The following is a 22,855-nucleotide window of genomic DNA, read 5'->3' as shown; positions in this document are numbered from 1 at the left end:
TACAGCTTGAAGGGAGATCAGTAGGCAACACCACTGATGAGAAGATACTTGTGTGTGTGTGTGTGTTAGTACACAAAAATATGCGTGGGTGTGTGCACTTCACTTCAGCTGTTCAGGCACTGTGGTCAGAGGCTGAGTGCTCACACCACCTAGTGGCACCCAGGCTTTGCATCATTCTGACTTCAGAGGAAACAGCAGGAAGATAAAAAGACAAAAAATATTTACACCTGTAGACTAATAAAACTGCCCATTCACAGAAAACGCAGGCATGAGATAGAACATCAAAAAGAGTCACATGGAGTTAAAAAAAATTATTTCTTGCTTCAGTAAATTTGCAATAAACAACACCACAGAAACAAGACAACAGGTTATGAAAAAGTAAAACAGCATGTGCACCGGGGAGAGGCGAGGCTGAAAAGACAAATGAGAAGAGCTGGGGAAAAAAGCATCCAGAGATGAAAGAACGACTGCTGGGGAGGCTGCAACATTCAGCTGTACTCTCCCCCTTAGGCTGTGCTGCTTCACTGAGAGGATTTTGATTGACAGGTGGAAACCGTTAATCCCATGTTCTGCATCCTTCTCTCCCTCATCCGTCCCTCTGCCCTCCCTCGCATTGTCTCTCAGTGGAGGACATCTTATCAATCTTGTACACCTATAGGAAGCGCTGTGGTGTTTTCTCCCTCCTCTCCGCGTTTAGCCTCATCCACCTCCTTGTCACTGATCATCACAGGGGGAATGCTCTCTGTGCCTCTGACTTCCCACAACTGAAGAACAGTCATGTTTAATGTATAGAAGCAGATGAAAATGCAGAGGTGCTAGTCATCCACACAACGGCTCTTTGGAATTTAAATTTGCTTCAGTCTAATCACATATTTGCATACGACACAAGACATTAAGGCGTAATTACATGTTATTTGTGCAATGTTTACAGAAAGCCCCCCCCACCCCCGTTATGACAATTCCTGACATTTCAGATTAAAAGCCTGCATTTGTCCCCCGCTTGTTGTATCACGGTTGACACAGCTGTCGCCTGCACAGAATCAGCATTGCCAGATAGTATTTCACTACATTCCCCAGGCTCCCCAAGCTATTTGTAAGTTTGACTCTCGGCTAGCGACTGCAACAAGAATCTTTTGTTTCCATTATGCAGCAGTCAGTCAGGCTGAGGGGCCGCGTCCACAAACTGTCACCGCTGAGTGCTGTTAAGTATACCGACCACGCTTTGGACTCTCACTCCATCCCAGCCAGTTTGTCAGGGATGAGAAAGAAGCGCACTGCACACACACACATACACAGCCATTCTTCAACACACACACTTTCACTTAAAGCCTTTAAGGGTTACAGGCACTGAGGCAGGCTAGAATACAAAGTTAAGCATTCAGTGGCTGCCACATGCATGAATACCAAACGGAAACTTAACATCAGACTGTTTTTATCAAATGTTTACCTCCCGCAGCCCTGAATGCATAAAACCAACAGGTCCGGAAATGAAAGAAAGCATTTCTGTTCAAACAACTCAAAGAAGAAAACACATAGGGAGTGTACTGAAAGTAGCAACTTTTTTTTTCCATTTTTGAGATACAACTATTTACATGTAACCAAAGACAATGTCCTTGAAACGGGTACAAACATTTTTTTTTGCCTCTTCCTGTGATTTTTGTTTTTCCAAATGACAACTCAGAAATATTGTATAAAATAAAAATATCAGCTTCAGGGAAAAAAAAGTAGTCTAAGCATTTTTAAATGTCCATTAACCGCTATATACAGGAGTATTTACATTCTAAAATTCCATTCTGACCAGAAATTTGCAAAGTAATTAACGGCAAACACAGTTGCAACCATGTTCACTGCAGCCCTACAAACCAGGTCATCTGCTTATACAGGTATGGCTGTCGTTCAAATCAGTGATCGTACATGTGAGCAGTACAAGACGGAGGAGCTTTGAAGATTCATGTGCATCATTACAGGTAAAAATGACACCACAAAAGAATAAATAAATGGGACCATAATGAATGTGGTCCAACGCGGACACACGATGATACAATGTGTAAAAACATGAAGCTTTGTGTGGCTGGACATACAGAAACATGAAGCCAGCAGGAAATCCCCCAGGTTGATTAACGTGGGAATAAAGTGACTTCCTATTTTATTAGATGTAGCAAATTTGATGAAATATTGCATCACGAAACCATAATTCAGCCAAATCTTTCACATACATGTAATTATGTCCAGCCACTGAGCTGTGTCACATGGGATATATTTAATGAAACATAACGTGAAATATCTAACTGGGGAAAGAGACTTTGCATTTACAAAGGAGGAGAAAGCATTAAATTAAATACATTTTTAAAAATTAACTTCATTACAAATTCAAAAAAGGAAGCACAACCATCACTTTTTGAGTAATTCATCACATCTGTTATAGCTGTGAGTTTCAATGCATACTGTAATTACATACTCTTGAATTAATTAAAATTTAAATAAGCTAAACAAAGTAAAATATGACCAAATTAATAATGGCTGAAAAGGAAATCTAAAACTCATAATAGCATGTCATTTCCAAGTGCCATTATCAGTCAAATACAGGATGTTCCATCAAATAAGGCATGTCTTGCAGTCCTGATTTCTTTAAAAAAAGCAATTCATAATTTGGGTGAGAAAAAAAATACCCTCAAGGGAAAAAAGAAGATCTAAAAACAAAAGGAAAGCCTACGTAACTCGCTAACTCGCACAGTTTTACAAAAATTAACGGGCACAATGAGAACATAAAAGATTAAAAATGACTCTCCTTCCCTTAAACATTCAAGCCAAACATTTCGGTAAATGGATGTATGCTTTCAAATCATTCCGCGCGAGTTTACACATAGAGACGTCATTCTAACATCCATGAGAATGATTGTTTTTCATGCTAATCAATGATTTCACCCTTGGCTTTGAAGTGGATGAGTAGAGATTAAAATGTAATGATCCATAAAATTTGATTCAGAGGTTCACACTCCAGCTGAGCGACCAGGAATCGAGACCAGGCAGCGGGACAGGAGACTCCACCTCAGTGGCCTGTTACCGTCTTCTGGGACGTTTCCGTGAGATTTCTGCTTTGAGCGCATCTTCATATGTTGACATTCCACATAGTATTTGACTCGAAGTCTCTGCCTAATTCCCAGTAACCTGAGGATGAATCTGACTCTGAATGTGGCGTTAGTAGAGGAGGAATCTGCATGTCTGTCTTCTAGCAGGGGCTTTGGTTCAGGCTGTGCTCCGGAGAGGGAGTGAAACTTGTATATATTTGTGTGTTCGCGCTCCATTATCGATAACAATTCAGAGTGATCACAGCATTGGGTGACCCGATGACGTCAGAGGAATGCGGTCTCCAGTGAATCCCTCATGGCTCCTGTTGGCCAGGGGGGCACCAGAATAGCCTGGGATCCCTTTAATGTGCAGAGTGTGAGTTCCCTGTCTGGCTGTCTGTTAACAGTGCTCCAGGTAGTCGATGACCCGCGAGATGGACTTCTGTCCTGTGGTGCCCATCGCACACTGTGTGTTGAGACAGGATGAGAAGAACAAAAACAAAGCGTGTGAGGGTGCCAACATGTTCTACTGTACTTGCGAGTTCTCGAGGCACAGGCAGCGGGGATCTTTGAGGCTGTTTGAGCTTCTGTTCACTTGAAAAGGCGATATTTATGAAACAGATGGTTCCAGTCTTCAGCTCTGACAGGATGAGTCACTTTCAAAGCTGCTGCAAAATGCACATCTGTGACTGTGCGTAACTGTTCGCTCTAATATTAATGCTTGACTTATTCTCAAATTATCCTTCATATCACCACTTGAATTGTGCTGCTTGGATACTCAAGAATCATATCTAATTGATAACAATATATTGGTCACATTCTGTATTATAATGGCACATTACTGCCACAAAAGCTTTATAAAAGCTAAGTGCCACTAGAGGCTTTGCAAGCGATTTTTAGACTGGCTAAGAAGCGATTGCGATATTTTAAATCAAACACAATCATTGAGCCTTTTCACATGTCCCTTTTTACAGCCGTTTCAGACATTATGAATTCCTCAATCTCAGTGTTACAGAAATAAAAGCTTCCATTTTCATCCAAATTGTTTTTTTCCCAGAAAGGAGCTGAATGATGGCGCAGAAAAAGAGAGCAAAAACTGCAATTATTTTTTTAAACTAAAAGGAAATGTGGAATTGCCATCCTTCAAAAATTTGATCCAGGCCACAACATTGCATGAAAATGTGCCTTTCCCTCAAGACGTCCAATTAAAAGGCTTTTTGTGACTTCAATACAATTTGCCTGGAGCTATGATTGGATAAACATTTTTAGGTGTTTACAAAAAATACCTCTGATCACAGCATGAAAATGATGGCTTATCTTTTAGGAAGGAAATCAATTTAAGTATAAAACTTTAATTTAACTGTAATGTATATGTCTTGACAGCTTCATCGTGCAACAGTGACACTGTCTTGACAGTCGTACTCACAGTGAGGTTCATGAAACTCAAGAACTTCTTCAGCATTTCTGTCATGATGGAGAAATCCCCTTTAGGTAGATGCTCTCTCACAGTAGTCACGTTTATCTGAGAGATAGAAAGGAGGTTGAGCAATGACATGGCGTGTTTTGAGTTAGAAAAGAAAAATCCTAAAATCATATAGTGTTTATGTGTGTGATATTCTCACCTGGCTGCCCTGGCAGAGGCAGCCCAGCAGCAGAGCGGTGTAGGAGGCAACAATACTATCCTCCATATGCTTGCCTGCATGCTGCAGAGCTGCAGCAAACACAGGAGAGAAAAGAGAAGATTCACTATTACAACAACATACACTGCCTCTTTTGGAGGAGAAACTCTCATGGCAAGAACTGCTGAACAGAAATGAGGGCTGGAAACATTCCTGTGAGAAGGACTTTGTCTGCAGCTGTAATTCAGTGTGCAGTTACTCAAACAGGCTGCACTGTGGCTAAAACCAAAGTCACTAAAAGTGCCAGTAGGTCCTAAATGTTTTACAGTGCTTACTAGTGGCCACATTCGATGGCGCAGCAAAAATGTAAAGAACAGGTTGACCTTCCTGATCTTGCGATTCAACCATCTGAACAACAGAGCTGTGCAGTGCAGGAGAGGTTTTGTTGTGAATTCATTATTTTGGGCAGGGCTCCAACACTATTTCAAAAACTTTCTATGATATTTTGTAGACAAATAATAAAATTTCCATGACCGTTCAATACATACATGAACAGAACTGCACACTTTGGTTAAAATGTTAATTAATTACTGCTTGCAAATTAAACTGTACTTTAAATACTTCAAACGACAGGCACCGCCAATACACAATCATTTACTTGAATATCACACATGAGGGGAAACAAAACTGATTTTATCATTATTTTGATTATAAACTCATTTCTGGATGCAAGTCTGAAAAACCACCAGCGTTTGAATTTCATTCTGGCTTTCAGAGGAGCCCTATTTTTCAGCACTGAGAGGTAGGAGGGTATACTGTACACATGCACACTTATACATTAATTCAGCTGTTCACTGTTGCAATTGTTTTTAAACTGTTGTCCACTGAAAAACAATAAAGATGCTAATGCATCATAAACGCCACATGCATATAAGTTATGTCGACAGCTACAGAAATAAACTTGCGGTTATGTTGCATTACGTTGGGGTTTATCAAACATTCATTTATGTGTGTGGCGTCCTGCTATGATTAAAACATCTGCTGCTACAAACAGATTTTCGTTTTTTTTGGAACTCGACCATTAGTTAGAAGTGCTGTTGAAATATATATAGTATTTGGTTATTTATTGCACCTCTCGGGGCGCAGAGCATAGTCTGGGCACAGATGATGCAGCAGAACATCAGGCTCATTAAAAATTAAATTTAACCATTCATTCGGCTGGGTCTAAAAGTTTATAAGTTCACACACAGCAGCTGCTCCCCTCATGCATCCATCTGACCAGCTCTATATGGATCGACACATCAGTTAAGGATTACTGCAACAATGAATTCCCTTAAACACAAAAATGTTCCACTGCTTTTCCAAAAAAAATTATTTTTTCACTATAACCCTGACTTCCATAACTGGAAAACTAGAACCAGGTAATGCTGGTTAAATTTTGCTTGAAAAATGACAATCAATAGAATTTTTTTTTCCATTACTAGTGACGACTCACTTTAGCTCTGGTGGGTTAATACTCTGTTTAAAGGCTTCGTAAGACAGTGGCGTACAACAGCTTTGTGCAAGAGAAAGAAACCCAACCCCGTTGCCAGTTTTTCGTGCTGCAACCTTAATTAGTTAAGAGGCAAAAGAGGTAATGAAGTGGCTGCCACACAGTAATTGTTGCTGCAACACTGACCGCATTTATCTATATTATGATTTTAGCCAGGGCTAAAAACAGTTCCTCAAACATGCACACAGACACAACTTCAAACACACACAGACGTCTACCTTTATTTAGATCCAGCTCTTCATCCTCCTCCTCTTTCTTCTCATTCTCTTTCTTCTCAGTTTGGTTGTCGTTGGTTTCGGCTGCCACCCACTGGATCTCTCCCGACGTCTCCTGCCACTCTCCGCTTTGGTCCAGTGCCGGCTTGGGCGCCTCGCTGATGAGGTCATCAGTCTTAGCCTCAGCCAGGATGGCAGCGCGCTCCCTCTCCAGGAAGAGCTACGATTCAGAGAAAAAAAACAGATGTGAACAACAAACACAAACCTTTTTTTAACTGGAGCCAAGTAACAGCAGATTTTTAATACTTTAAAGGGAATAAAGGGATAGCAGTTAAGCGTGATAGCCAGGGTACTTCCTTTAAGGTGAGGTCAGTGAGCAGCTGGGGATGCCAAAACCTCACTTGACAGTGAAAGGTCATTTTAAAGTTAATCACTACTTTACTCTCAAAGGTTCATTTCAGGCTTTCAGAAAACTCTGTGCTAATGAGTCAGTTGGGCAAGGAGTTTGGTCGAAGATATATCAATAATAAAGCAGAATATGAATAAAATGACATTTCTATCATAAAATGCAAGTCCACAAATGAGTGTGAATCGATTTACACTGTTAAATACTTAGTATTCAGGCTGTCAAATGCCGGCAACTTTAGACTTTACTTAAAATGCACTCAAGGGTGCAGCTGATGGTTATGTGGTAGAGCAGAGGAGAAATTTGAAATGATGATACAGCAAATTGGCATCATCCATATTCATTAATGTATCAGAGTGATGTTTCAACTCTCAACTGTCTCTGAGTGAACGGGTGAAATGCTGTCTCACCTGTTCATACATCACAAAATGTGATTTGAACAGTAAAAACATTGATTTTTCCTCATGACTGCTCATCACTAACCGTTTCGGCTCACATCCTTATTTCAAAAGAAGTCATGAAAAAGGACCTTGTAGCCAAACCTAAAGACTGATAGAATATTTATTAATTAGTCCTGGCACATTTCCTACCTGCACCAGGGCAGCCAAAGCACCAGAGGCCTTGGGCTTGACAGCCCCCTCTCCCTGAGTCTCAGCTGTGCTTGGCGGTGCTGACGCTGCCTCTGTGTCTGGTTGTGTTGGGTCAGCAGGCTGCATCAGGCTGTCTTCCAGACAGGTGTCGTCGACTTTGTACTCCATGTCCACCAGACAGTGGCGGTTTCTGGAGCTATACTCCACAAGGTTAATTAGTAGACCCAGACCCTGTTATACACAACAAAATACACAAATAAGACACAGACACACATCGGAGCAAGCAGAGGTTGTTTAAAAGTAATGTGGGGTTTTGTCCTGTTTGCCTCACCAGTACTCGAACATCAAAGCGCTGCTCCTGGGGGATGTAGCGTGGAACTCGAAGGACGCAATTCAGAGCAGTGAGTGTTAGGTTTTCCTGCTCACCTGTCTTAGTGCTTCCCCACTCTGCAAATAAAAACATCATTAACAGCCACTCATACTAGGTAATTCTGGTAAGCACCTAAAGCCTGAGTGATATGTTTGGAGTCTTTTTCATAACATTAACAAGAATATAGTCCAAATACTGACACCATACATAAGTATATTGAAAAAATAAGTAAAATCAAGTTTAACATAAGAAAACTGCTGATTAAAGCTGTACTTGGCAACTTTTATAAAAAACATCCCAAAAAATTGGCCAAAATTGTCACTTCATTCACACAGCAATAAATGAGACAGATTATCATATTCCTCTTCCTGATCTGCTGCCTTGTAGCCGTCAAGTGCCATCGGCACTGTCTAGTTTGATCGCCGTTCATGCGCAGTGAACGACATGATTGAGAGGTGCATTACAGACTCCTTGGCTCTGAATGGATGTTTTTGGTTGTTTTCAAAGTGAACTGTGCTAAATGCCATTAGAAGCAGTAGAAAGAGGGGAGGCGTGATTTTGACAGATGATCAGTCTTAAGTACTTCTTTCAGAATATAGCAACACGTTCAGCAAATATGACAAGAATTTTATCTTACAGAAAAGTTACCAACTGTAGCTTTAATGCAATGAACTGAGCTTCATTGTTATGCATTACATCAGACAAACAATAAGCCATAACACTGAGTCATCGCCCAGCTTTTACTATCCAGAAATGCCAGATACAAGCATCAAACACAAAAAAGGCAACACAAAAGCAGAAAATAGTATTAAATGAGAATACCATTGTCATGAGTAAGGTTGAGCAGCACTCCTATGATGGCCCTCATGCAGTCCTCCACAGCCTTGCCCACGTTACTGAAGCTGCAGTGGGGCAGCGTTGCACCCGACGATGACAAAGAGCTGTTGTTTAACGCCCTGCTGTATCGCTGAATCATATCCTCACAGTACCGCAAAGCTCTGGTGAAAGCAAGAAAAACATACTGGTGAGAGAAAGTAAAGGGCAAATGGCAGAAACTAGGTATATTTTGAAGACAAAAAAATGCATGAGTGAGGGATAGAGGAGGGGGAGACGAACATAAACAGAGGAGAAGCAGGAGATTTAACTATACAAATCCCTTTATACGGCACAATGCTGAATTTTGTGTCTGTCAATATGGAAATATTAATCTAAATTTAATCCAACCTAATGGCTGCTACGCTAAAATTTATGGTAATCAGAGAGCTATTTATGTCATTCTCTATTACTGTAAGGTCTGTGCTACACTAATTTTTCCTTTGCTTCAGTAAGGTCAAGATCTTTTTATTAACAGACACGAGAGTAAAAAAAGACCAACACCACTCCTGAGGGCACGGATTAATGCGATAGGCACTACAGTGTTACGGTAAATAAAAAAGGTAAACTGCATGAACTGTGTATTAGTCAGTGCCTCAGTATGTGTCCATGTCCAGTCAATAATCGCTCCGAGCAGTTTCTGGCGCTCACCTGGCAGAGGAGACGATGAGTTGCGAGTCTTTGTAGGCAATCAAGTAACCCTGGTTTTCTGGGTTCTGCACTGTCACCTGTTGGCAGAAGATGAAAGACAAATAAAATCAATAAAGGGGAAAGTACATCGAAAGGCTTGAAAAGAAGTAAAGAAACAGAAAATGAGGGGAGACACTTGTGTTTGGCTCAGACTTTTGATCAGTGACATTTCGTGAGATAGTTGATAAGAGACAGTGTTTTTTTTTTTTATACAAAGCCTTTCATAAAGGGTAACAATAAAAGTTAAGCTCCGCTTCAAAGCTCTTGGTTCTCAATTACTCTTGTCCTGAAGTGTCACTCTTGTATGACTTTGGTGAAAGAGGAAACCTAACTTGACAAAGCAGTACTTACACTTTCAAGCACTCTCAGACACCTCTCAGCCCCCCATAAAGATGCCACAAGGTTCTCCTTGTCATCCTCTTGGCTCAGGTTCTGCACACACTCTTTAACTGTGGCAACCCAAAAAACACATGACCATTACACATTCTGACTGACACATTAAAGTCAACAGTTGTGACACTTGAGCATAGAAAGCACATTTATGCACATACACACAAGTATAGAGACTTGCAAAATGTGCTATGCACCTCACACACCCACCTTTATCTACAATATGGTCCAGACCTCCCAGTAGTCGCAGTTCTTCTTTGAACCAATCCCCGGCTCTCTTGGAGGTTAGAGAGAGCAATGTCTCCATGGCAAGGTGGCCCGTCTGCAACACAAAAAACAAGTAAAGTCACAGGGAAACGTGAAATCTGCCAGCGTAATGAGGACTAGAACACGTTTTTGACAAATATTTGATGATATTGCCCTAGATGCCTGCATTACAAGTTTCATAATTATTATCGCCACTCAAACGAAATCCACTTCTTCTATCAGTTAAAGGTGAATCATAAGGAACATAAAGCAGCAAATGTGATTAGTGCCATCACTTTATCATAACAAGAGCACACAAAAGCCCCTTTACACTGCTTGTTCAAGGCAGGAATGTCCCCGCCATTGTGCGACCTTGCCATTTTGTATAAAAGTTATGATCGAGGAATGAGGGGAAAGAGCTGTCTAGCCTCTGAGTTGGTGACTGCAGTAGTAGAAGAACCAAAATGATGTCTATGTGAAAGTAACAGCCGACAGGATAGAATCATGGGTGATGGGTGTGACGTTTTGACGGTAGTGTTATATCTGTGACCCATCGCAGGAGATTTAAAACAGCTGACTCAATGAAGAAGAGCAACTGGAAATATCCGCAAATCGGGAAAGCAATAAGATTTGGGAGCTCTTTATCCTCCGAATTACTCGAAAGGGCTGCTGACGTGTGTGTTATATGTCACACTAGAGGGTGATGCTGTCGTGGTAGACATCACGCCCATCACACCTCTTGTAGTTCTGCAAAGTGGACACATCTAAAATCACACACTGGAGCCGATATTATTTACATCTGTGTAAAAATGTAAAGGTGGCATAAAGCAGGGACTTCGTAGTACCCTTTAGCTTGGTCTCTGTGTACAAAGGGATCTTCCACCATCAAGTAATTAATCAATTCTTTGAATAAGGTGAGGAACATGAGGAGTGAGATGCATTAAAAACAAATTAGACATTATTAATATTTTATACTAAATTGACAGATTAGGCTTTTGTTAAAACATTTCCTAATGAAGCCATTTAAGTATTTATGAAGTTTTGCTTGTTAAGAAAAGAGTCATTACAGAGAGGTGGTTACTTTTTACAAGGTACAAGGTGAAGGTCAATCCAGAGGTGAAGCTTTTTTGTATATATTTATTATGTAAGAACAACCCACCGTGATGTTTTCCAAGTCGAGGTGTTTATTGTGCACGGTCTCACACAGCTTTCTGATCTTCTCCTTGACCTTTTCAACCTCCTTTGTGGTGAGCTGATCCTGGTGGGCTGAGTAGTCCTGGTCCAGTTCCAGCAGCTTGATCATAAGCTCCAGACAGGCCCTGTCCAGATCCATGTTGAGACGATCCCGGCTCAGAATGTACATCAGGGCAGCCGTGCACAGAGCAAGGTTCTGATTGAATGATAGTGAAAGGCTTTAACAGAGGGCTGGAGGTGGTGTAGAACATACAGAGGTGAAACATGGTGGTCAACGGTTGTGAAACCCCTGGATCAGCGGGAAAAATCTGAATACCTGTCTACAATCAATACTGCATTCTCCAACTTGGGAAACTTAGTTTGAAGGGTAACAAACAGATGTGTATGCATCTGTGCAACCAGGAATATCTCACACTACAAATATTGCACACTAAGAAAAGGTTACACTTCAAGGATAACTGCAACTGTGACGAGGACCTCAAGGCTTTGACTTGAATGTAATAATTAAATAGAGATTACGACTTTTAAAAAACTGTAGGCATGTAGACTACATATTAAACATCCACTTCATTAGCAAATATTGTAGAGGCATTACTACTAAAACAAACATCACCGTCTTCAACTCAAATGCAGCATTTTTATGAAGCTGCTCTGTAACATGCACATCACACTGCCATTGCTGGGTACTTAAGGGCAGTTAATTAAAAATACCGGCAATTTAGACCAAATTGAACAGACTAACAATGAAGGTCTGTATGCCTTGTCAGAAAAAATAAACACACAGAGTGTTTATTTAAAGCAATCATTTGTGCATTTGTAAAACTGCACAACTAATAGATAACACTTAATAAAAGACAAAAAAATGCATTGACAAACATACTGAGCATTAGCTTTTGACATAACGTTATGTGAACTTGTCAATTAGATTTAATCTGTCTGTTTTCAGCAAACCCTGGGGTCCACTTTTTGTGCAAGTGTGGGGTCTCCCCACACTTTTCTTGCTTTTGGGTTATAGCTAAGCTGTGACCCCATCATCGCAACACTGCAGTCACATAATGCCACCGCAGTGCTGCAGTCATCGTTTTGAGCCGATAATAAATTCATTGAAAAATGTGCTGATCTATCAACACTAATTCTTTTTTTTTACTGCCCATCACAATGATATTTTAGACCAATTTTACTATAACCACAACTGAAGAAAAAATGTTTTTCCAAAAATCTGTTACAAATTATTTTGAGATTTTAAAATGCAACATCAGAACAAAACAAACAATTAATAAAAACTTAGTTACAATCTCATAAAGTTTAATTTAAGACATTTAATACCAACTAAGATATTAATTATTTTAGATTAATGCATTCAATGCCTAATGACTTTTTAAGGATCTGCAGGAAATCTAAATCACAAGCTCTTATACTAAAATTGCAAAAACATATCAGTGTTTCCGCTGGTAACGATCTGCTGTTACTAATAATAATTACTGGATGTGTAACTTCAGTTATATTAGTGCTGCAAGGAGAAGAAGACAGTGTAAGACTGCGCCTGGGTGTGGGTGAGAGATGCAGCTAGGTTTATAAAAAATGGTGGTAAGCTGTAAATAAATTAAGAAAAAAATCCATACTGTCACAGCCCCAGCATAAGCTAGGGTTCAAACTCCTATACAACACCCTGACTCAGTCACGTTTACATCAAGGACAGAATAAATTACTCAAAAGTGATTAACATATTAACAATTGTCATTTCTTTTTTGAGTGAGATGACAAAGTGAAATTTAAGAAGCAGGTGACAAAAAAAAGATTTACTCACTGGGTGTTGTGGAGCATCACTGAGCATTTTGAAGACCTGCGCCACTTTCCCTCTGGCCCGCAGGTGCATCCTGAAACCCGGCATGGCACACCGTGTGGCGAGGCTGATTATACTGGAGAGAGAGAGACAGAAGGAAAAACAGGGAGAGAAAGGAAGGATTACAGATAATGTTGGGTCAAATAATTATCATTCTTGGGCTAAAAATCTAAAATGACCCAGACAGAATGGGGAACTATTCGGCCTATTTCCAAATTGGTATCACCATTTGTGATTTCCATCGTGTTCTGATTGTATTTCCACTGTTGTCTTTTCATCTTCGTCTCTCTGCATTCTCTGGAAAGACTAAAAACAGGCTACGGGAGGCTGGACTCCATGCAGCCTTTTCTGAAGTCAAGGTTGTTCCTGAGTGGATTTCATTTTTACAACAGAATGGCTGTGTGCTTTATCAGACTAAAGAAAAACAAGAGCTTTATCTCAGCATATTACCCCAACAGATGGTGGAAATGTAAGTCAGAAGCACATAGAGAAAAGGGCAGAGGAAAGCAAAACAAAGGTAAACACACTGCCTCTCTATTGCTCATTATTTTTGTGTTAATTAAAAACTACATATAAATATTTGTTTAGATAAAATAAAAAGAATACTAGAAGTGTTCATTAATAGGTGCAAATACTGTCACTGATGGTCATTTAAATGAAAAGCAGAACAAATAAACTGTTTACATTGTCTATGGTCTCTTAAAACATTAACTTTGTATTGTCTTGCAGCTCTTTGTTAAATAATTGCCAGTGTTTTGTTCAATTAAAATCACATTTCAAAGTTTGGCTCAACTTAAGCAGCTGTTCATTTAAATCCTTTATAAATAGGATTGACTGATAGTAGACAACATGAACAAACATTAAGTGACAGGTGCTTGTACCATTCAATCAAATCAGTGAGGTACTTACTACTCAGAAAAATCAGTACCATCAACGTACCATGAGAAAAAAAAATCCATGTCGGAGTGAACTTCGAGCATCTAAGAGCTCCTCTGTAGAACAGCACGAAAAAGGCAGCACTAAGTGTTTTATTCCACTTACCTAAGGCATCTTGTGTTGAGAGGCTGACTGCTTTTCAGCCCTGTCTCCAGGTACTCAAAATCATCTGTGAACTCTTGATTCTCTCCGAACTCCACGACGTCATTGAAGTGCTTCACATGCTGCACCACCGTGTACAGCTGGTGGAAGGGGAATGGGGTTAATTACAGCTAATTGGGAAGCAGTGCATCTGTCCAGAGTAACAATCAACTCACGCAAACACACATACACGCAAACACAGCGAGAGGTTTGCTCTCATTGTTGAAGTCCTCTCTATTGGTTCCATTACCAACAATAGCTGACTGTGCTAATACTCTTCATCAATACAGCTCAGCATGGGGAGTTAGGGCCTGATCAGCAGTTAGCTGTGTCTGTTTACCAGTTTCAACAGTCATGCTGTGTGTGCACTCAGCATGAAGCGGGAAGGAGGACTCCGGTTTAAGATAACACCAGTGTGTTGAGACAGCTTAGCCGAAGCCATTTTTACCTCAGGGGATCTGTGACTAACAGTCTGATCCGGGGCCAGAAGGGCCATCTGTAAATGACACAAGGCTGTAGGAGAGTTCAAATTAACAGCTACAGTACTCATTGCTACCTCTGATGCAAAAAGCAAAAAGCAAAAAAACAACAACAGTGAGCTTTAGGCCAGACACGATAACCAATTCTATTGTACGATACATTGTCCCTGAAATAATTGCAATAAATGATATTATAGCCAATTTGAGACTATTTCATGTCACTGATAAAATGATAGTGTAACAGAAAAACAACGCAAGTACTACCTTTCAAAGACCAATGACCTTTTAATTCCTATAATAAGACACTGTAATTGGAAAAATAATAAAGAAAGTACTTATTATTGTAGTAACTTTGAGGGGTGTGATTCAACACAGGCCCCCTAATGCTATATTATCACGATACTTAAGTCAAGATACAATATTATTGCGATTTTAAATGTTTTGCGAAATGCTGAGTATTGCTATAACATTGCTGCATATGTGCTCAACATCAATTTTATCCAATAAAATTAAGTTTTCAGTTTGCTCATCTGCCTTCAATCATTCTTGTTGCAGAAACATGTATCTCTCAACACCACATCTCTCTACACCACAATAACTTCCAAAATCCAGCCAGCATGCTAGAGTCTGCTCCCTGGGGTGGACGGCCTGGGAGCTGGCCTGTTTGCTGATGGATCAACAGAGTGGAGGATTAGGTTGTTGGAAAATAAAACTACAAATAACGGACTTTAGGGAAACCAGGGATTGGCAAGCTCATGATTATCAGGACCGTTGGTCCTCCACTCCAAAAGAGCAGCTGCAGGCTACCGGTAAGCTTTGCTGTCTTGTCTCTGAAGTGTTATATTTTCCTTTGGACTCATGCAAGTGGGGGTGGAGAGGAAAGAATCGCTGCACCCAACTCTTGTAATGGTTGGGAAAACCCTGCTGTTTGTTCTGTTGTAATGTTGGCGCAAAATGTGGCATTGTTATGTAAAGAATCATGCATGTAAACACGACAGGCAATATTAAGGTCATGCCCATATACTACACGATAAGTCCAAAGTGTAATTATCATGACGGGCATCACATGAATGCTACTGTATAACGTGCATCAAATGTGTAAAAGTAGCTTGGCTGAGTATGAAATACTGAGATTTAATTCACAGCAGCATGCAAACATATTGTAAAAATTGGGTATAAATAAGGATTTAGCTGCAAAGCACAGTGCCTCATCTCCCTCGTCCTCAGTAGATGTGTAAAACATCTGAGTGTGCTCCAAACTCACCTCTTTGTGCTCCTTCCTGCATTTAAGCGCAGTGACAATATCCTGGTTGAGTCGTGTGGGGATGGTCTCTGACTTGATGACTTTGGGCGGCGGTGGAGGGGCTTTAAACAAGCCATCATCTTTATGGGAGTTGCTGTCCTTGCTGCTGCTCGATAAAATGGCCTGAGGAAGAAAAGAGGCGGAGAAACAGGGCTCATACCAAAGTAACAAAATCTGTTTAACGACGTGTCCACAAGATTTACCACAGCTGAACAGTCTGTTAAGCACACAAATCTTTAATAAGTGTTGTTAACAGATGTCAGACGAGGTACTGCAAAGTGAAAAACAACTTTTAAACCCCAGTTGCCTGACTCTGATTAGCTCGTCTCTGTACAAACATTTATTTCCATAGGGGGAACTCAACACAGAATATACAAATAAACCCAGGTTCACTTGTCTGGTAAAATTACTATGTTAACAGAAAGAGACTAATTAAAGCAATTAAAAGAAACTGTTGACTACTAAGAGTCAAATAAAAAATATCCTGGGTTGCGAGCAGCAGGGAATGGGGAATTCTGTAAACAAATGGTACCAGTTACTAGCATTCACTTAACATAATTCCTGTAATACTGTTGGCCTGCTTTGTACACAAAATGAATGCATACATTTCAAATGAGAATTTTAAACATTACAAATTTGCACTTTTGGTACACTGACAGTCATTTTGATTGTTCTATAAACACAATAAAGCCAAACACTAACCCACTGGCCACTGAGAAAGCGAAATCTTACCGGGGCAGTTTGAGATCGAGAAAGTGGAGGCACAGGCACCTCTTCAGGCTCAGGCTGGTTCCAGTGGCGAGCGTTGTACACAGCTTTAGCAGGAGACTGAAACCCAGTGAGATAAGTTAAGAATCGGTTAGTAAGCTAAACAGAAACAAAGCATAATGCCTGACATTAGGTTAGTGTATCATGTATATGCATTCATTTATTTACTGATATATAACTCTCATAACTGCAAAAACATTCAGACACCCAAAGCTTAAAATGCCAAAGGCATTGCCATGCATACATAAAGTCAATGCGGAAATATTTGCATATTAATCTCCATAAACCATTCTAGCACAAAGCTTAAGTTATTATTGTGAATTAACACAACTGAACACATAAATACTGCATGCTGCAATCATGATGATAGACTGAGACAACAGCAGCCTTGCTGTGCGGCACAACAGTCCCAAAGCAGCAGAAAACATTTCCTTTAAAGGACACTTTGTGCGACTCCATTATATATTGCAAAGACAATAGTTTTGTAGATGACGTAGAAACAGTAAACACAAAGAATTAGGAAGACAGACCACAAATAACCCAAAGCCACTGCAAGACATGATCTAGATTTGCAGAGCAAATGTGGGCACAAAATACAAATCAAAATGTTAAGAGTTTTTCAGATATGAGTCTGATCAAGGGGTAATATAGCTCATATTGAAAGAACAGATAGGGTAGGAAACACATGTTCAACACATTTGTGTGAGACAGCTGTCACAAGTTAATCCCATGGGCATCTCCATTCAGAGCCTCTGTAAGTCTGCAGCTGTACCTCTAGCACACATTACTGCAGTGTCACAGAATTACATGACATAAAATGGCAACCTACTGAGTTCAGATTTCAGTTTAGCTTATTTCTCGCCCCTTAGCTCAGTTTTTCTCTGATGCTCTCCCCTCTAATTATCTCAGTCCATTTTTAGACAAGATGGGTAATCTGTCATGTAAAAGTCATTTAAACATCTATAACATTAAAAAAAAAACTTGCTCAAAGTCAAGCAGTGCCAGAACCAAGATCAACCCTGGCCGGGAGGAACGTTATGAGGGCACGTGAGATGACATCACTGCTTTTGAGTAAAAGTAGGCAGAGAAAGACAATACCTCTGCCATGCTCATGTACCTTTTTGGGTCCACTGAAAATCTTTTTGAGTCCACTGCCAATGTCCTTGGATTTGTCACTTGGCTTCCCTGAGCGTCCTTTCTGCCCCTCAGCGCCGCCAGGACTGGAGTCATCAGAAAAGTCAAACGCATCTGTGGGTGAAACCAGATTGTTGATGCCGAGAAACAAGCATGAGTGAGCAAGTTTACATGCATAAGATAGTCCGATTTTTGCACTTATTCCAAAAAAGACAATATTCCTACTAAGCTGTTTCTATGCCTAATGAAAACAAATATTCCACTAATACTCTTGTTTACACCCAGCCATGCATACTCCCATTAACTTGTTCTAATATGTTGTTTACCACTTTAAAATATAAAGCAGTGGAACAGCTAGAGACGCTTGTCATTTGGCTTTTTTGCATCCATTCCTACCGGTGGCAGACTTGTTGGATTCTCTTTTTCCTTCCTTCACCTTATTAAAAAGGTCGGTGCTGCGATATTTGCACAAATGCAAAAACCTGTTAAACCAAGCCTTACATAAAGTTTAAGAGCAGGTGTGTTTTTCCTTCCAACCAGAGGTGGGATTTTCTTTTGCATGCATTTCTACCCCACAGCCTTGCAAACTGTGTGTGAGTTGGTTTACGTAGAATGTAACACACAGAGCAGACCATAAACGGACAAATATACGTTGCAAACTGCGGTTAAAACCTCAGTTGAGACCCATATTCCAAATTGGCTGTATACATGCCCAAATAATGCTCCCAAAACCCAAATAATACCACCTTTTCCCACATGTCTTAATTGGAAAATGCTAAATTTGGAAAATGGCCCAATTCAGAATATTTAAATGGAATACACATTAAATTTGGAATATTGTCATATTCAGAATTAAAGGGGAATATTGGTGTGCATGTAACCAAGCTGACTGTGTGAACTGATAACGTCTATTCTCTATTCAGTCATTATATTGCGGTTAATCCAACCTCTTCCAAATTTCGGAGAAAAAAAACAAACATGCATGCTTTAGAAACTTCTAGATTAAATTTACATCAGGCTACAATGGATAAAACTGCGCAGAGTTTCACACTTAATCAAGAGTAAACAGATGATCATATGTGTACATATTAAGGACAAGCTCACCTGTATTGCTGCTGGCCTGACTGTCCTGAGAGTCACTGGTATGAGGGCTGTCCACACTGGAGCTCAGAGCAGCTAAGGCTGCAGCCGCCTTCTTGGCCTTCTTCTCCTTGGCCTGAGAGCTCTCGTCATCACTGTCACTCTCGCTGAGGTCGTCAAAGCCAAAGTATTTGATCTTGTAGCTACTCTTGCCTGCCATGCCGGCCTCTGGACCCTCCTCGTCCCCCTGGTCCTCTTTGTCTTCAAAGCCAAAAAACTCTAGCTTGGTCTCAGTCTTGGATTTCTTGGTCTTTGTCTGGGTGGGTCTGAACCTAAGAAGATAAAGTGAGAGGATTTGTTTCTTATTTGTCTGTGTTGTTTTTTACTGAGAGTATGGGGAAGAGGGACCGGAGCGGGACGAGCAAAACCCACTGAAGCTAAACAAATCAAAAGAAAACAGGATTCAGAAATAGAGTTCCAAAGTTTTGTACAATTCAATGAAGAGAAAACCTAAAAAAGTTGGAGAGGTGTTCACAGCGATTACGCCATAATGTTACAAAAACTACAAACCACAAAAACATGATGCATAATAAAACTATAAGAGACCACCATATTTCAAACTGATCCACCTCACTAAAAAACACCATAACACATTTACAGATGAAAAACTTACATAAAATGTCATAAAACTACCATCAAGCAGCAACTTAGACCTCAGCAGCCAATAAAACCTCCAAGTACATAACGTGCCTTTAGAATAAAAGCCTTGCAGCACTGCAACTGAATTTACACTACTTAAATACCACTTCAAGTTTGACTCCCTTTTGTCACTGCAGAGACTATATGAAAATGCCCCACCCAATAACATAAGCTTAAAGTCAGAATGTTTCCTGTTAGACATCGATATTAAGGCCTATACCTATAATACAGTCGATGTGTATTTTACTCCTCAGCGGCTGAACAAATTATATTTCATAGGATTCAGTCTGAGTGGATCCAGTGACGTTGAAGACAGAGTGTTCAAAGCCACACTGTTATAAAGTCTGCGTGAAGAAGTGCACGATTAAGTGCAATCCAAAAGTGATGTTCATTATTTGTGGCTGACTCATTTTACTTTGTATGAAAGGTACGAGACGTTTGAATATTTTGATCCTGAATGACTCAGACATAATGTAACATTTAAAGTGGCTGATTAATATCACTAATTAAAAAACCTAGCTCTTATGTTGTCACACTGTAGGTAAATGTTGGGATAAGATTTATGTCCAAATCACCCATCCCCATAATTAAGAAAGCTTGAGTGATTATCATCTTTAATGAAAGGATCTTAAAGACTTCTTAATAATATAATGCACACAAAGGCTGTAAAGACACAGGAAGTGAAATGACTTGCCTGGAAGTTTTGGGTGGCGTGGCGTCTGACTTCTTCTTCATCTGGCCTGCTTCTCCGAGGTCAGCAGGGGCAGCTGGGGCAACCAGTTCATCAATGCTCCGCTCAATTGAGTCCTGGATGGTGACGTTGCACACTGACAGACAGGAAGGGTGCAGAACCGTGTAGTCCCGTACCCTGCCGCCACCCCTGCCTGTGGGCTTGGCTGCTGTTTTAGCACTGGCAGCAGTACTACTTGCACTAGCAGAAAGGACACTGTTGGGTTTATCTTGGGCACTCGCTGTTTCAGTGGGCTTGTTGCTGTTGTTTTCAGCAGGTTCAGAGGATATTTTGTTAGGCCTGGTGGGTCGCAGGTATTTCTTGCAGTTAGAGGCCCTCAGGGTAAATGGGGAAGGGGGGATGTTGTCCACTGGTTCTGGTGGAAGCTCTGTGGGAAGCTCCCCTTCAGCATTTGTCATTTCTTCCAATGGCAGTCCATCATAAGAGGAAGGGGTCTGGAAGTCTTTGCTACCACCTGGTGCATCAGTGGACAGTTTAAGGGGGGTCACTATATTTGGAGAGGAGGAGATGGACCTCTGAGGTGCAGAGAAGTTGTGATCATCAGACGGGACTGTGTTTGAAAAAGAGGTTTTGCATGCAGCTTTTTGGTTGCTATCTGATGTAGTTTTGTACCAGGGCTGGTTATTTTTAACAACCACCTCTTCAGATGTTTGCACAGCTGTGAATGGAGAGGAGAAATACAGGTGGTTACATAAAACGGCTGACACTAAACAGATGGAGATAAATAATGAAATGACATGCAGGCTACAGACAATCAATTGTGAAGACAATCAGAGGTGTTGCTGATTATGTTGCTCTAGTTTATGCATTGATTACTTACTTGTGAATGTGGCTGTTGAGCTTGCAGAGCACTGTGTGGAAGTAACAACAGTGGCTGTCCCAGCACCCTGCACTGCAGCTGTCTTTGTCAGACCCCCCTCACTGACTTTGGACTGGGACACAGTGTGAGAGGTTTCGGTCTTAGACTCATCATCACTGTCAAACCCAAATGGGTCTTCGTCACTGTCACTGTCCTCAAGCCTTGGCCTCTTGGAAAGCTCAGAAACATCAGGCTTTATGATAGGCCTTTTGGCCCCCAATTTAGCCTTGTAGGTGGTCTCTCCCCATTTGGTGGTTAGTGTAGGTTTTTTATTAGAGAAGACCTCGTCAAATTTCGAATTGGCCTCCCCTCCCTTGCGGTTGTACGTTTTACCGAACCTGGATGTCATGTCGGTGGCTTTCTGTTACATATTCCCTGTGAACAGAAGCAAAAAACAATTTAGGCTAACACATTACTCAAGCGTCTAATTAACTGTGCAAACGTCAGGAGCCACATACCTCAGCTAATGTGAGACGGGTAAAGGTATATATAATGCTCACAATGACACTGGCATGATCGCATTCATTATATTAGCCTTAGCTCATAAATTATGTGTGAAGCTGTTGGTCGATAGCACACTAACTTCGCATGCCTAGCCTGTTAGCTCAAGCAGCAAATCTTGCAAATAGCATTAAAGGTCGTTTGTGTGCAATGCTATAAAAAGCTAGAGCGACTTGGATTAACTTTAGTAAAACTTTGACTTAATTACATTACCCAAAATCACACTGACAGGACAGTTAACTTACCTACGCTTGTTAACCCTAGCTAGGCCCAGTCCTGCTTGTAAAGTTACTATAAAGTTAGCCATTAGCCGTTAGCTTCAACACTGCTAAACTATGCTAATGCTACCCCTGTTTACATTTCACACTCGACTAAATCAAATGTGGGTAGTTTCGTGCTTTAAAATGGTTGAAGTAATTTAACATACACATCTGAATACACGGAAGTTTTAAAATCGTAGTGGGCACAAAAGAAAAGAAGCACACAGTGTTACCTTTCAACTCCGGCGACTAGCTTAACGTCCGCTTGTTTTTTAGCCAGCCGGCTAGGCCTGATCTCCAACTCGCGCACAAATCAAGCGGGTAAAGTCCGTTCAGCGCGGTGGAAACAGCACTAAAAACACATTCTGTGCCCAAAGAGCAAAGCTCGTTGTCAAAGAAGAGCATCCAAAACGCACCAGTGGCTAGTACAGTCTAAATACAGTGGATAATCCGGACTTGATGCATTTTGTAGTGCTACTGACGGCCATTAAAATATCCCCTCCCTCCTCGTTCCCTGGCAAGACCCCCATGTAGTGCGCCGCGAGAGGGGAACTGGCCAATCAGTGGCCGGAATGCTCTCGTGTGGTTTGAGAATCTGTTAGCAACCGTGACGCTGATTGGTTTAAAAGTGAAACCATAACAAAAGATAGAGGGCGCTGGAGGACCGTGTTATATGATTTAAACTTAAAAACGTGCAAGAGGAATCAAACGGTACAGAAGGTGCCATCTCTTACCATCGGCTGTATCGCACCCCGTTGTAACTCCAGAAAATTATTTCGTTTAAATGCTTTCAGGGACTGTACTTTATTTATCAGAGGTAGGGGTGGGGGGGGGGGGTGGACTGAATGTTCAAACACCTGCAGCATGCTGGAAGCAGAAAGCATATAG

The 22,855-nt window shown here is 40.8% G+C and overlaps 1 protein-coding gene across 1 annotated transcript; it reads right to left on the bottom strand.

Annotated features, from left to right (window-relative positions):
* Positions 1-1,540: 1,540 nt before the first annotated feature.
* On the bottom strand, positions 1,541-22,493 carry wapla (WAPL cohesin release factor a). Its single transcript, XM_042501904.2, has 20 exons — positions 22,201-22,493; positions 21,168-21,581; positions 20,291-21,005; positions 18,922-19,229; positions 17,801-17,931; positions 16,648-16,743; positions 15,877-16,038; positions 14,098-14,234; positions 13,021-13,132; positions 11,179-11,409; positions 9,984-10,095; positions 9,735-9,832; positions 9,345-9,421; positions 8,643-8,818; positions 7,782-7,897; positions 7,451-7,681; positions 6,458-6,674; positions 4,691-4,779; positions 4,495-4,590; positions 1,541-3,534 (listed from the first exon to the last, which is right to left on the bottom strand). The coding sequence occupies exons 2-20, from the start codon at positions 21,553-21,555 to the stop codon at positions 3,469-3,471; spliced, it is 3,558 nt and encodes a 1,185-aa protein (XP_042357838.2). The 5' UTR covers positions 21,556-21,581; positions 22,201-22,493; the 3' UTR covers positions 1,541-3,468.
* Positions 22,494-22,855: the final 362 nt, after the last annotated feature.

This window comes from Plectropomus leopardus, chromosome 13 (genome assembly GCF_026936395.1).
Source record: "Plectropomus leopardus strain MGB_pleo_1.0 chromosome 13, ASM2693639v1, whole genome shotgun sequence".
NCBI lineage: Eukaryota > Metazoa > Chordata > Actinopteri > Perciformes > Serranidae > Plectropomus > Plectropomus leopardus.
Note: the sequence above shows the minus strand (reverse complement) of the source record. Positions and strands in the feature narration are given on the sequence as shown.